This window comes from Nanorana parkeri, unplaced genomic scaffold (assembly GCF_000935625.1).
Source record: "Nanorana parkeri isolate BGI_ZX_2015 unplaced genomic scaffold, ASM93562v1 scaffold294, whole genome shotgun sequence".
Classification (NCBI taxonomy): Eukaryota; Metazoa; Chordata; class Amphibia; order Anura; family Dicroglossidae; genus Nanorana; species Nanorana parkeri.
Genome location: NW_017306562.1, coordinates 1,274,300 through 1,288,203, shown reverse-complemented (window position 1 = coordinate 1,288,203; position 13,904 = coordinate 1,274,300). Strand labels below are relative to the sequence as shown.

Genomic DNA, 13,904 nt, shown 5'->3' with positions numbered 1-13,904 from the left:
AGACAACTCTCTTCTCTTTTTTTTTTTTTTTTTTTCTTGATGTCATCATGTGTTGATGTAGGCAGGGCTTAGAGTGAGTAAATCCTCATTTATTTATTTTTATTTTACACCCTAGACCTCAACGAGCACCTAAACCTTGCAGTGCAGGAGTAGCCCCACTGCAAGGGTTAGGTTTTTAACTGCCCTGAGTTCTTCTTTAACCCTTTCGCTGCCAAGGACGTTGATTTGAAAAATGTTCCGGAGGGCTTGGCAGCGAAAGGGTTAAAGGAGAAGTATTGCGAGAAGTAAATATGCTCTTTCCAATACTTGGAGCCAGCATGGGACACTGCTGCTGTCGTCTCTCTCTCTCGTAAAGACCTGAGGCTGGGGGAATATATTTTCAAGAACTTCTGCATTGCACCCGCAATACACTGATCATGAGGTCAGTGTTGGTGCATTTGTTTTCAAACTGCTTTACTGCTGTTTTTAAAGTGAGAAGCCTGGACTAAGCCAATGAGACAAACAGCGGTGCTGATTTTTTGCTACTCATCTACAGCAAACATAAAGGGAGATTTTGTTTGATGCAGAAGGGAATAATTGGGTATGGTAGCAAAGAAGACACTGTCTGCTGTCACACATTTTAGAACCATTGTATGTGATAAATATATTGATAATTACTTTTATTATGTGTATTACCAGGTATGGTGTAGTAAGTATGTGTATATACTGGGTTAAAGGTATGTTATTATAATACATTTATTTTCACAATATCTTCCTTTTCAATGTGTTTTGTCTTGTTATAGGTAAAACCATTCGTACCTATGAGGCTGGAGATACGAAGGTGCCCATAACAGCTGTGGCGACAATGCCTCCACCTTATTGCAGTGTCACATTTGCAAGCTCTGACTCAATGCTTCGTTTTATTGATCCTCGGAAACCAGGACTACAGGTTCTTCATCTATACCATTATGTTAATTATTTTTTTATTCTCTGCCAATTATTTCTATACTTTCTATATGTTTACTGGCTTGCCAGTTCTCGTAATCAAAGTGCTGCTATATTGCATACTAGCTAAATTTCCCTGGTTAGTACTTCGCTACTGTGTGCTTCTAAAGATTGCTCAACAGGGGTGTGGAATTCGTATTGCCTGACGCTTAGGACATGCAGTTCCGGGCAGGTGTTTCCCCCCCCCCCTACATTTAGCTCTGCTGCGGGCAAGCAGTAGGGCTAAATGTAGAGCAGGGGAGCCATTTTGTACAAATAATCTGAGCGGCTGTACTGCCACCCAGATCGCTTGTATGTAGCCTGCTGGTGCCCCCTCCTCCATAGTCTGTCCACCCCACCCGCCAACCGCCTCCCTCCCTGCTGTGGTTTTTGGGGTACCCTGCTCTTTTGGGCGACCCAGGACCGCTGTACTCTCAGCCTTCCTGTCTCAGCTATCACAGGAGTTCGGGCACATTGCTGTGCTAGATCGCCTGTTTTGGAGGGAAGGTTCCATAAAGAGAACCTGTCACCTCTGAATGCTATCACAAAGGGGCTTATTAACCCCTGTGTGATGGCAATAAAGTTAGTGACATTAAACCCTCAGATTTTTCCCTCCATGTGTATACAAATAAATGCACACGTGTGTGTGTGCTGCACCCATTACACTGTGTCATATTGTGGTAACGGGACAGCAGCACTCCCTAACACACACACTATGCATATGCAGCGTAAGTTCACTTTCCCAAGTAATATGGGAAATATGGAACTAGCCGCTCATATCCCCCCCCCCCCCCCCACTATCCTTGCCTTTCGGCGAATGGTCCTTCCCCTCCGCTGATAAGGGTTTACTATCTGCACCTCATACTGCCATCCAGTGAAGCCCTGTGCTATAGATTTTGAATTTCGCTCGCAAATTGCAAGTATTTGTTGGTCACCATGATCGCCTGCCAGCGCTGACCAATGAGAAGCGCTCCTTAGCACGGTTAAATGCGGTTTTGGTTAAAATAATTTTTTAGTATCACGAAAAGTAGATTGTGCCCCTGCTTTAGTCCTTGGACAAGTCGTTTGTTTTCCCCCCTTACCTCTGCTCAGTTGGCACACTGCCCCTTTATATATTTTCATCTTTTATTCTCCACCACCAAGCAAACTAATAGGAAGTGCTGTGTTTATTGTAATCTGTGTGAGAGAGGCTTTTCTTTGCTAAAGGCAGAGATGAAGAAGTATAAAGTCACTTCTCATATCTCCTATAATGCTGGCAGTCTACGGAACAATGTTAATTTGAGAGCTAACCTGTTTGGCCCAGCAGGCAATTGAATCTGCCTTTTAATTGAAAGGCAGCCGGTATGTCTGCATTTTCACAGATACAGTTATAAATTTGGGTAGTAAAAGCATCTGCATCTAATTCCAGTTTCTTGTCATGGTCTGTAAAAAAAAATCACTGGACACAAAGGGAGGGTAAGGGCTCAACGTGGCACCTTCAAAATGTCAGATCAGGGAAGCAGAGGTTATCAGAGAAGACCTCCAGCAATGATTAAATGTTTCTCTTTTGGGGAAATGATTTATACACTAGAGCCATCACATCTCTGTCACCTCCATGGGGAGAGTTAACCCCAATTTCATTATGTCACAAGCTAAGCTTGGCTTTTGGTCGTGATTTCATTTAAATTAAATGTTTCCTATGTCCCTATGGAATAATATGCTAGAAGATGCAGATATTTATCACTCCCCCTCTTGCAGGTTATCTTGGTGATATAAAAAGGAATTCACTTCTGCAGGTTAAAGCAGGTGCTCAGTCATTGCTTTATCAGTGGGGAAGGTATCTGCTCTTTTGGTCCCATAGAGCCAGACTTGGCACGGGATAAAACCCTACCTCACTCCATTAAAATAATATAAAATCCATTTTGGGATACGTTCTTTCAGGTAAATGAAAGCTATGCTTCCACTGGCTTTAAAATATCATTCTTATAAAATGTCAGCATCCAGAGTTATTTTGGCGATCTCCCCTAGCTTATCCGATTTGCCTTGCCTTGTTTAATCCTATGAAAAGTGGTTTGTGGTTATGAGGAAAGAAACCAAACAGATTTGCAAAAATATTCTACAGGAACATTAAAGCTGGTTTACTGAGGACACATTCCATATCTGCAGATAAATTGGTTCACCAAAATTAAACACTTCCTGTGAAGTGACTCATAAATGCCACATCATCCAAATATGGATATTATTATGGTGCAGTGCATTGTTGTATATGCAAAGCAGGATTCAATCAGAAACGTGCCAGTTAATATTTTTAGTTCTTAGTGCCTGGGTTTTACCAATTTTGTCTTCACAGTTTTCAGGACATGACAGGTTCTGTATAAGGCATTGTTGTCATGTGGACTTCCTCTCACTATAGCAGTTCTAGAAGTTGAGCCAATGGACTTGGGTGTGCCTGTCTTGGCCCTTTACAGCATTTTTCTTTTTAACCCTCCCCACCACAGTAGAATAACTGGGCACAACTATGTTATTTTTAAACTTTGTGAAAGAACACACTACTGTGAATGATCATAAACTCTTCTACCCGTAAACTTCCTCATGTCTTTGATTTAAAGTGTACCAAGTAAGCAAAGTAGGGTGTAATCACTATTGTAGGTAAGGTTTAATATAATAATTCCGAAATACTAACAATCTACCCTAAAACCTTCATAATATAATAAAATATACTGTGTGTGTGTGTGTACGTACGTACGTACATACATACATACATACATACATACATACACACTGGCCGCTTTATTAGGGACCTCTTCAACTGCTCGTTAACACAAATATCTAATCAGCCAATCACATAGCAGTAACTCAATACATTTAGGCATGTAGACATGGTCAAGATGGCCTGCTGAAGTTCAAACTGAGAATCAGAATGGGGAAGAAAGGTGATTTAACCTCCCTGGCGGTATTCCCGAGTGTAGCTTGGGGTTACTTTTCCATACCATAAGCGGTAACCCCGAGCTACACTCGGGAATGCCGCATAGCATTTACTTACCTTCTCCCGCGAGCCGCGCTGTGTCATCCGGCCGATGCCGGCATCCGGGTTCCGTCCCTTGCGAGCGTACGCGTCGCAGGGGGGCGGAACCGACGGGATATTTAAAACAAAAAACGACAAAAAACGGAAAAAAAATAGAACGAAAAATGACATGAAAAAAAATGGGGTGGTTTGAGTATTTCAGCAACTGCTGATCTACTGGGATTTTCATACACAACCATCTCTAGGGTTTATGGAGAATGGCCTGAAAAAGAGAAAATATCCAGTGAGCGGCAGTTCTCTGGGCAAGAATACCTTGTTGATGCCAGAGGTCAGAGGAGAATGGCCAGACTGGTTCAAGCTGATAGAAAAGCAACAGTAACGCAAATAACCACTCGTTCCATCTGAGGTATGCAAAAGAGCAACTCTGAACATACAACACATTGAACCTTGAAGCAGATGGGCCACAGTAGCAGATGACCACACCAGGTGCCACTTCTGTCAGTTAAGAACAGAAAACGGAGGCTCAAGTTTGCAAGGGCTCACCTAAATTGTAAAATAGAAAATTGGGAAAACGTTGCCTGGTGTGATGAGTCTCGGTTTCTGTTGCTACATTCGGATGGTCGGGTCAGAATTTGATGTAAACAACATGAAAGCATGGATCCATCCTGCCTTGTATCAACGGTTCAGGCGGGTGGAGCTTCGCATCATGGATGTGCAGCCCACAAATCTGCAGCAACTGTGTGATGCTGTGTCAGTATGGACCAAACTATCTAAGGAATGTTTCCATAACCTTGTTGAATCAATGCCACGCAGAATTAAAGCAGTTCTGAAGACAAAAGGGGTCCAACCCAGTACTAGCAAGGTGCACCTAATAAAGGGGCAAGTGTGTGTGTGTGTGTGTGTATATATTCTATTATAAATAATGAAGAGCAAAGTAATGGGTCCTTCTGCTTTACAGCATATCGTGGTCTTCAAGACTACTGGTGCGCCTGTCATTAGATGTCTTCATATTTGCATTTTATACATTTAAAGAGATTTGCCTCTGCTCTCTTCCTTAGCATGAATTCAAGCTAGCCAGCAACATGAATGCAGGCCTCATCCGTTACCTGGCAGTCAGCCCCAACGGTCGCAGTGTTATTGCAGGTTATTCATCTGGATTCATTATACTGCTGGACACCAGGACTGGTCTGGTTCTACGAGGGTGGCCAGCACATGAGGGCGACATCCTTCAGATGAAGGTAATTGAAATGTGACACATAAAAGAACATGTAGTGTATATGTATTGGTATATCATGAACGTACGAACCAAAGTAAATGCAGACACAGAAAACTTCCCATGAGGGAAGTCTATAAAACATTCTAGCTGTACGATTTTGTAAACGTGGGCTCTTCTATAGATTATTTCATACGTTGCACCATCCCATCTGAATACTGGTGACTGGGACACATTTGTGTGTGTTGTAGACAAGTTTTCCATTAAATTTTTAGCTGTAATGCTGAATGAAATTTTGAGAGACCATTCTTTAAAACATATTGTGCACCCTTATCCTTAAGCGCTGTGTAAACTGTTGGTGTTATATAAATCCTGTATAATAATAATAATTGTAATAACTGCATGTGCTTGGATATCTTCACACTTTCACATCTTGACTGCAATTCTTACTGCTCATTGAACCCACCCTTTTGTCACTTTAACATTAAAACATAAGGCAATTTCTTTAGGATTCAGGTTTTCATCAGGAGCAATCAGGTGGAGTGTGTCTTACAAATAGGAGCACAACTCAAATTACCAAATCAGTCCATGATTGTACCAGAGAGAGGTTATCTCTCTCCCACCGAATTAAGGGACATGAAATCAGTTTAAAAGCACCACCTTTTCTTTCTGCTCTAGAGTGCTTTTCTATTCCTTACCTGGGGTAAAACCTAGGGAGTTTGATTGCAGAAGCTTCAGTGCATATATTTAGCCAGGAAGGATTCCTTCTTCCCTGCTCGGAATTCACCACTGACCTGGTGGTGTCTCTGGCAGATGTTCAGAGGTGCTTCAGCACTGCAGCCACTATCCCATGCAGCAATAACCCTTGATCTTACAGAACAGCAGGTCATTCCAAATAATAATTTGATTTGGCAGTCTGGATGGAACCTAATGTAGCAGTTTCTTTGTTCCGAATTTTCATCCCACTAGGTAAAGGTTACACCACTGGAGGGCAGTATTATTACAGTTGCATATTTTATTACTTGGAAACATAATGGAACAAGATGACTAAAAGGTTTGCTGATAAGTTGTTCTCTTGGATGGTATTCCTGTCTACTTGGTTAAACCATCATGCAAACTAAATGTAACCGCACGTTTTCCAAGCCTATGCACTGCTATGAAATACTACTTCCTGGTACCGTCAGATTAGGAAGTCAAACTGGTTGTATTGTGTTCAAGAATGGTCTCACTGGGGTGCCTTTTGTAGACTTCTTTTTAAAAAAAATGCCAGTTACCCTTGCAGATAATATGGCTTCCATCAAGTGCCACAAGAGAAGCCAGGTACCCACTCATGCTTTTATTTATCTCTTCTTTATTCCCTTTTGTGGGTTTTTCAACCTCTTAAAGTGAACCAGTCATGTCCATTTAAACTAATGTTTCTTGTAAAATGTAGGTGCTGCCTGTTGTGCTTGTATTCAGATCAGTTCCTTTGTTCCTAGGAAGGCTTCGGGATCCTAGGATCAGGCTGTAAATCAGGAACCCTCCAAATTTAGATTAAACCCTGTTTACCCCAGGATTTGAACCTCGCTTCATCAAATACCAGAGCCACTTTGATTCACAGATCTTCTGGCATTTTACTGGGAAAGGGATGGGCTTAAAATACACCTAAAAGGAAGAACCCAGAACAAGATTCTGCAAATTAAAGTCAGAGAAAAGTCACAATTTCCAATCTTTACCGCCACATGTATCACAACAGTTGTGTACATCACCAGGGAGGAATCCAAAGTCTTGTCCCTGCAAGAAAAGTAGAAAGGATTATTTCTTGGGCAGAACTTCATGTTTTGGCCTTGTCCACCGTTTACGTTTTGGACGTGAACTTCCTCAGCCAGCAGCGCCTGGATCCAGGGGAGTGGAACCTACTCCTGGAGGTATTCCAGGACCTGTTTTAGAGGTGGGGGATGCCAGATGTGGACCTCTCACCGTCCAGGCTCGACAACAAACTGAACAGGTTTATTTCCAGGTACCAGGTTTATTTCAAGGCTTCAAGCGGACCTTTACACTCAAAAATTTAATTCTACCAATGCATCCCTCTGTGTATGATGATTACTAATAACAGAGATGTGTCAGGTGTAAAATGCTGTGATTTAGCAATCCTTACACTTGCAGAGCATTCACTTCCTGCTTTTAAAAGGGTAAAATGACTTCAGTTTGCCAAAGCAATGCACACTGGGATTGCCTTGTCATCAGCAGAGCATTGCTGGGAAATCTCTTCTGTAATCTCATAAAATCTCAGGGAAAGGCATTTTCCTCCCCTGAGATGATGTGAATGGTCACATGTCTAGTCACATGTGCCAGAAAGTAAAAGGAGAGCTAGAAATCTGCCCTTTAGTAAACATGGCCACTGTCAGAAGACTGGGGAAGAAAAGAGAAATAAGGTATGCAAAGAATACAGAGCCAGCAATTATCTAGAAGTATGTGTTTGTAGATTGTCATTTCTAAATATTTCTAAAGGTGTATTTGTTGTTATGGGCTCAGTCCATTTCTTCATATATTCCGCAGTATTAAGATGAAGGGTGTTCCTGTGATCCTCATAGCTCTGGATTGGCCCAGGTGGATATGGCATTCTGACCTAGACAGACAGACTGACAGATGTTCCATGGGCTCTTCCAGATCGTTAGGACCTTTTTGTCTCCAGGACCAGTTTATCATATTGCTTCATGGTTGCTGGCTTTATAGCATGATTGTTGAAGTTCACATCTTGAGGGGCAGGGGTATCTTTGATTCTTATGATGTTCAAAGCCAGGAAGTCTGCTTCCTGCAAAGTCTACCATTGCACATGGAAGTAATACTTTGCTTGGTGCGAGGAAAGAAGATTTCATCCTAGGAAATACACGGGGACACAAGACCTCACCTTTTTGCATTTGGCCCCTAGTACCGACAAGGGCCAGATCTCAGAATTTGTAATCTTTTCCCAGAGAGCGCTAGCGTCCCATTCTTTACGAACTTTGTTCAGGGTATCTATTCAGTCACAATTTTGTTAGATCTGATTTAGGTTTTGTCAGCACTCAAGAACTGCTTTTTAAACCTACTGGGGACATTCCCCTTTTCACTCTTATCCACATTATTGCTTTCCTTGCCACCATCACCTCTGCAAGGCCTGTCTAGTTCCATGCATTAGGATATCCCTTCTTCCTTGTCTGGATACAGTGTGTGCTGTGCACGCCTATCTGAAAGCCACTGCTTCCATTAGCAAGACTGACTTTTTTTTCTTTGTTATCCCTAATGGTCCCCATAAAGGGGAACCGGATCTTTGGTCCAACATTTCTAGATGGCTCAGACAAAACGTACTGTCTTAATGATCATGTTTCACCTTTACCTGTCAAGGTGCAGTACTAGGACTGTGAGTGCTCCATAGGCTTTATGGCATTAGGCAACTGTTTCCCAGATTGCAAGGTTGCCACTGGTTTTCTGTTCACATGTTTTCTATGCTTTACCTGGTGGATGTTCAGGCCTCATCTGATGCCAGTATTGGTTGTAATTGTCTTTCAGGTGTGTTTTTTAAGCTGTAGACAGTCAAGTTTTGTTGTTGCTTGGTGTTCTGTTGTTGCCCACCTCTCATTTGGACTGCTTTTTGGATATCCCATTTGTGTCTGAATTCTGTGTCCTTGAATGAAAACCTATAAAATCCATATCTTGAACTTAATTGAAGAGCACAGGTTCTACTCTACTGGATCTATGATCTTGCTTCTGGAATTGCTTTTCTTTCCAAACCGAGGAATGCTGGGAGTGGGAGCTATACTGTGCTGGTTACCGTTTTTTTTTTTTTTGTTCTGTGTTTTTTTTTGTATGCCAATGTCCAAATCCTCCTGTGTCGTAGAAGACTGAGATCACCAGCAATCAGTCAAAAGCATTGAATTTGCTTATTTATTAAAAAAACATGTTACAAACTTCAAATGACGCTTGTGACATGTTTCTTCAATAAATAAGCAAACAAATTCAATGTTTTTGACTGTGTGCTGGTGATCTCCATCTTTTAAATTCTGGAAAACACAGCCCCATCCGTACAATCACTACAAGCACCACGAACGTTTATCAAGGTCCACTCACTGTAAGGAGTGCAGTTGACACATCACAATACTACAAATCCTCCTGTAGGCGGCAGTAAAACCCAGTTGTCTCTGAATCCAGTGCTTCTCAATGGCCTCCAGGAAAGGATTTTATGGATTTTATAATAATTTTTAAAAATCTTATTGTCCTTTTATGATGAACAATTCATCCTTTAAGTTTTTCTTTAAATAAAACATGCTGAGAAAGTGTGTAGACTGCTAATGCAGACCTATTCTTCTGAAAATACTACTTCCCTGGCTGTCAGTCTGGTAAAGTGACTTTATTACCCCCCCACCACCACCACCCCAAAAAAAATCACGCTTCCTTTTAGGTAATTAAGCCATGTATTGCTAACTATTCACAATTTACTCTAAGTCATTTGACCACATTTTTTCCATACAGCACAGCAATATATGAGTTGGGGCTGTGTAAGCCATAGCACGTCACTTGAACTGTGACTTTTCTTCAGCTATTACACACCCTCCCTTCCAGGCAATTCCGAGTGGAGTGTGTTGTCGATCAAATATGTGCTCTACAGCGAATCACATGCTTGGCTGACAGTGCACTCCACTCTGAATGGTCTGCAAGTGAGGGCATGTAATAGCTGAAGCGACATTACACGGCGGGCCATGCAGTGCAGCTTAGTCCAGCCCCTGACCCGGGCCATGCTGCGGTGATACTAAGAAAATAGATCACGTGACTAAATAAATGGAGGATGAAGTTATTTTGTTTTTTTGTACAAGCTTTTCATCTTCAATGCATTTCCTGGTGCTGTTACACGTTTGAATATCCAATGAGTTTTAGAACCACTACTTGAAAGGTTCCATTTGGCTATAAACTTTAGTAGGAATTTACGTTGTCAGAATATTTGATGGCTGCAGTGTAGTTGCTTATAATTATGGGTGAATGATTCAGTGTATAAACTCTTGCTTTTGGCCTTTCCTTTTGAGTTGTATTTGATTTGTGAAACACATTCCTATGAAGTGAGCTGGACAGGTAGGTTTCTTAACAGCTCTTCCGTCTGACAATTGCTTCATGCTGCATACGTATTGCTTCACCTCATCTTAAAAAGAGTTTATACCCTCAGTTGCATGCTTGTCAGTTCAAACTAAAGAGGACTAAACTAAGAAGGACTTTGGAAGAATTCTCTCCATATCACTATCATTGTAAAATACTATATTTATTGATCAGTTTTAGGTTTCATTTACACCATGTTTGGTGACCTACCTTTTTCTGCACATGATCAACACAGGTCACTACAATGTCACTCGGTACGGCCCTGCACGCAGGGCCGTACCGAGCAGCTCCAGAGAAGGACAGGTGCTGTGTGTGATTAGTACACAGCCCCGTCCTTCTCTATGGGATTACGCGGCCAAACGCCCCCTACGCTCATCCGCCCTGCAAGTTCGTGCGGGTGAGCGTACTTGAACACTGACGGGATGGATCCTGTCTACGTCCGAGCCAGGAAACACGCACCCCTACGGACCTGCACTTGAGGTGAGCGTAGGGGGGGCGTACGGCCGTGTACTCCCATAGAGAAGGACAGGGGCTGCATACTAATCACATGCAGCAGCTGTCCTTCCCGGGAGCTGCTCGGTACGGCCCTGCACGCAGCACGGAGTTGTACATGTGGGCCGATTCCCGTGTGACTGAGGGCTTAGTCACACCTATCACTACTTGAAATGTACAAATCCTTGTGAGCTTGTTCATCATGTGTCACTTATTTGCACACTGCAGAACATTCTATCCCCCATTCCCCCCCATAGCATTTCAAGTTGAAGGCCAAAACACGTGGGCAGCAAAATCAATATTCAAATTCAGGTAGTAGTATGTTTACATGGAGTGACTCGGTGCTCACCCTGGCTTACTGATCTGATTACTGTATTTTTTTTTAATAAGCTTTTGGATCTTACTTTCCGCTGCTTTACCCTTCATGACGAATGCAATCAAGATTTAGACATCTTAAACTTTATTAATTTTTTATTTTATTAACATTTTACGAGCGTTTCCAGGCGCTTTCTGCAGTGTCATATTTTGCAGGCTCTCCCTCCTTTGCTTGTTTGTTGTAAACTCTTTGTTTATGGAATTAATTAGTTCCTGTTTGTTTATGGAATTCATTAGCTCCAGTTGACAATTACAGAATGTGATGGCACAAGGTGAAGTGAATGATTCATCACAGTGATGGCTTAGTCTAACTTTTGAGGCTGACAATGTGAGCCTGAAAAGTGCAAAGCTGTGCTGTTACTTTAGATAACCCATAGTGCTCTGGAGATCTTTTGTCCTTCTATTTATTTTTTACAAATATACATTTATCTGTGCAGAGGGGCATATTTCTAAAGCTGTGAATGTAACATTAACCACATTTTCATTGGTGTTAAGTCTTTTACTGTATTTTAAAACCTTTACCGGAAAGTTTAATCTGCAGTCATGGTGACTTCATTGCATTATAAAAACACAGATTTAAAACAGTTTGAAATGTTACAAACCTAAACAAAATAAACAAAATAAGTTTCCCTTAATACAAATACACAAGTTTCTGAAATCCATGCTCCATCTATAAATTTAAAGAATTGGTGAACTTATTGGTACAGTTATCCTTTACAACACCCCACCACCTTTCTTTCAGCAATCCCCCAAATTGTTATACCCACCATCCTCATTCCTGTCAGATCTTCACTGTGCAACCCACCGGGAGCCTCACAGTTACCACTGCCTGCCAGCAGCTGCTTCTTCTGAGCATGCGTGGATGAATCTCCGCTGGGATGCATCCACTGGGCTGCACAGTGAAGATATGTCAGGAGTATGGATATGCCAGTATAAGACTTTGGGCGTACAGTTATCCTTTATATTTTTTGCGTTGACTAATTGGCTCTGCTATAAAAGCTGCAACAGATATACAAATTTTCAGTGTCTGCAAAAGGAACCACTTCTGCTAGCAGTGGGGAAGGTACACTATGCCAATGGGTAAAAGAAAGTCATTACACACTTTTTAAAGGGACACTGTCATGAGATATTAAAGGAGGCTGTCATTACTGAACTCTCTTGAGAGCAATGGTTCTCTGCCTCTCATTCCGATGTTTTGACTTCAGTGCTGTCTGAGTGGCTGATCTGGAACAAGTATAGACATATGTAGTTCTGCTATTTACCTGACCTTTATTTACACCATGCTGGTTTGGTGACTGACTGAAGCATACCAGTCAGACACAACCAGCCATCTAGCATTTTCAGGAGGGCTCCAATAGCAGCCCCCTACTTCTAATATGGCAGAATCACTTTAAATATCCACTTTAAATTTTATATGCAGTCATGGGGAAAATGCATGCGTAAAAAAATGTCTGAGAAGCGATAACTCGGGGAAACAAAATACTTCATAGTAATGATCAAACATTTTTAACTTTTCTCATTGGACATGTCTGTTGAGTCATAACAGAAAATATGCATTATGTATATTACTTACCGTCTTTGATTTCACTGTGCTCTTAAAGAACAACCCCATCTTAAAGTATCCCAGGTTCATGGAATCATCATTAATACTTTATAAGTCCAGGGTGATAGAAACCCTGTGATTAAGCTCAGTGGTACTGGGTTTTGCGTGAAACAGATTTTTTTGTATTTTGTACAATTGAATTCTACTAATCCATACTTATGTGGATTTAATTGAGCATTAAACAAGTCAAGTAAAGATGAGTGCTGTGTATATTTCTCAAGCCGTAGTAATGAGTAACTCTTCTTTATATTTACCTGCCCCAATGCACGCTGTGATAGTTTGTTTAACCTCTTCTGTCAAGGTGAAACAACATTTTATCCCTGCAGAACATTTTTATTATTGTACGGAAATGGTCCCTTTTATTTAAACCTGATTTGTATAGACAAATTCTCCCTCTCTGCTGACAATGTTGTGTGATCTGTCCATTTTAATCTTAGCAGTGTAGTGTGGTGCATGGAAAACACAATTTTATTTTAAGCCACCACATAGAATATTAAAAGATAACTATACCAAAAATGTAAATATGGGAAGTATGCATCTGATCAGGAGCACCAGAGGATTTAAACACTGTTCTTGTCCTGTACTGGCAGAGAAATGAATGCCATATTGTTTTCCTGGAAAAGGTACATAGTTAGCTTTACAGTTTGGCAACTTTTGCTTATTGTAGGAAAGAACACTTATCCTTCAACATTTTACCCTGGACAGCAGCTGATCACAGCACTATTGCTTTCTTGTGCAATTTTCAGCACATTCTGTTATATGTTGGCTGCTGATACAGAATATGATACACGTGGTAAGCTCAAGGATAGCTATTGCATAGTGCAGGCCAATCTAAAGGCTTTGTTTTCTACAGAAATGCTTTTTTTGGCTGCTTACATTTTTCCAGCATGTCTGCAGATCACCATGTGATCTATCCCGCAAAATGATAACCTGGAAGTAAGCCCTTCCAGTTGACTTGAAACCATGGGACTTGCCAGTTGTAAGAAGATGTAGCACATGCAAGCTGAGGCTGTTTTGTAATGTGAATTTCTGTATTGTGTGTATGTTACAGACACCTCTATTTTACCTGTAGGTCAGGATCAAAGAAGTGGATTTTCTTTATTTTAATGTTTTGATTGAAAATCACACTAAATATAATTTTTATATATATA

General features: G+C 41.2%; 1 protein-coding gene across 1 annotated transcript in view; it reads left to right on the top strand.

Moving 5' to 3' along the window:
* WDR81 (WD repeat domain 81) overlaps window positions 1-13,904 on the top strand; it is a 46,256-nt gene that overhangs the window by 29,204 nt on the left and 3,148 nt on the right. The window contains exons 8-9 of the mRNA XM_018557655.1: window positions 783-928; window positions 5,026-5,205. Coding sequence (XP_018413157.1) covers window positions 783-928; window positions 5,026-5,205 — 326 coding nt within the window. The remainder of the gene's footprint in view (window positions 1-782; window positions 929-5,025; window positions 5,206-13,904) is intronic.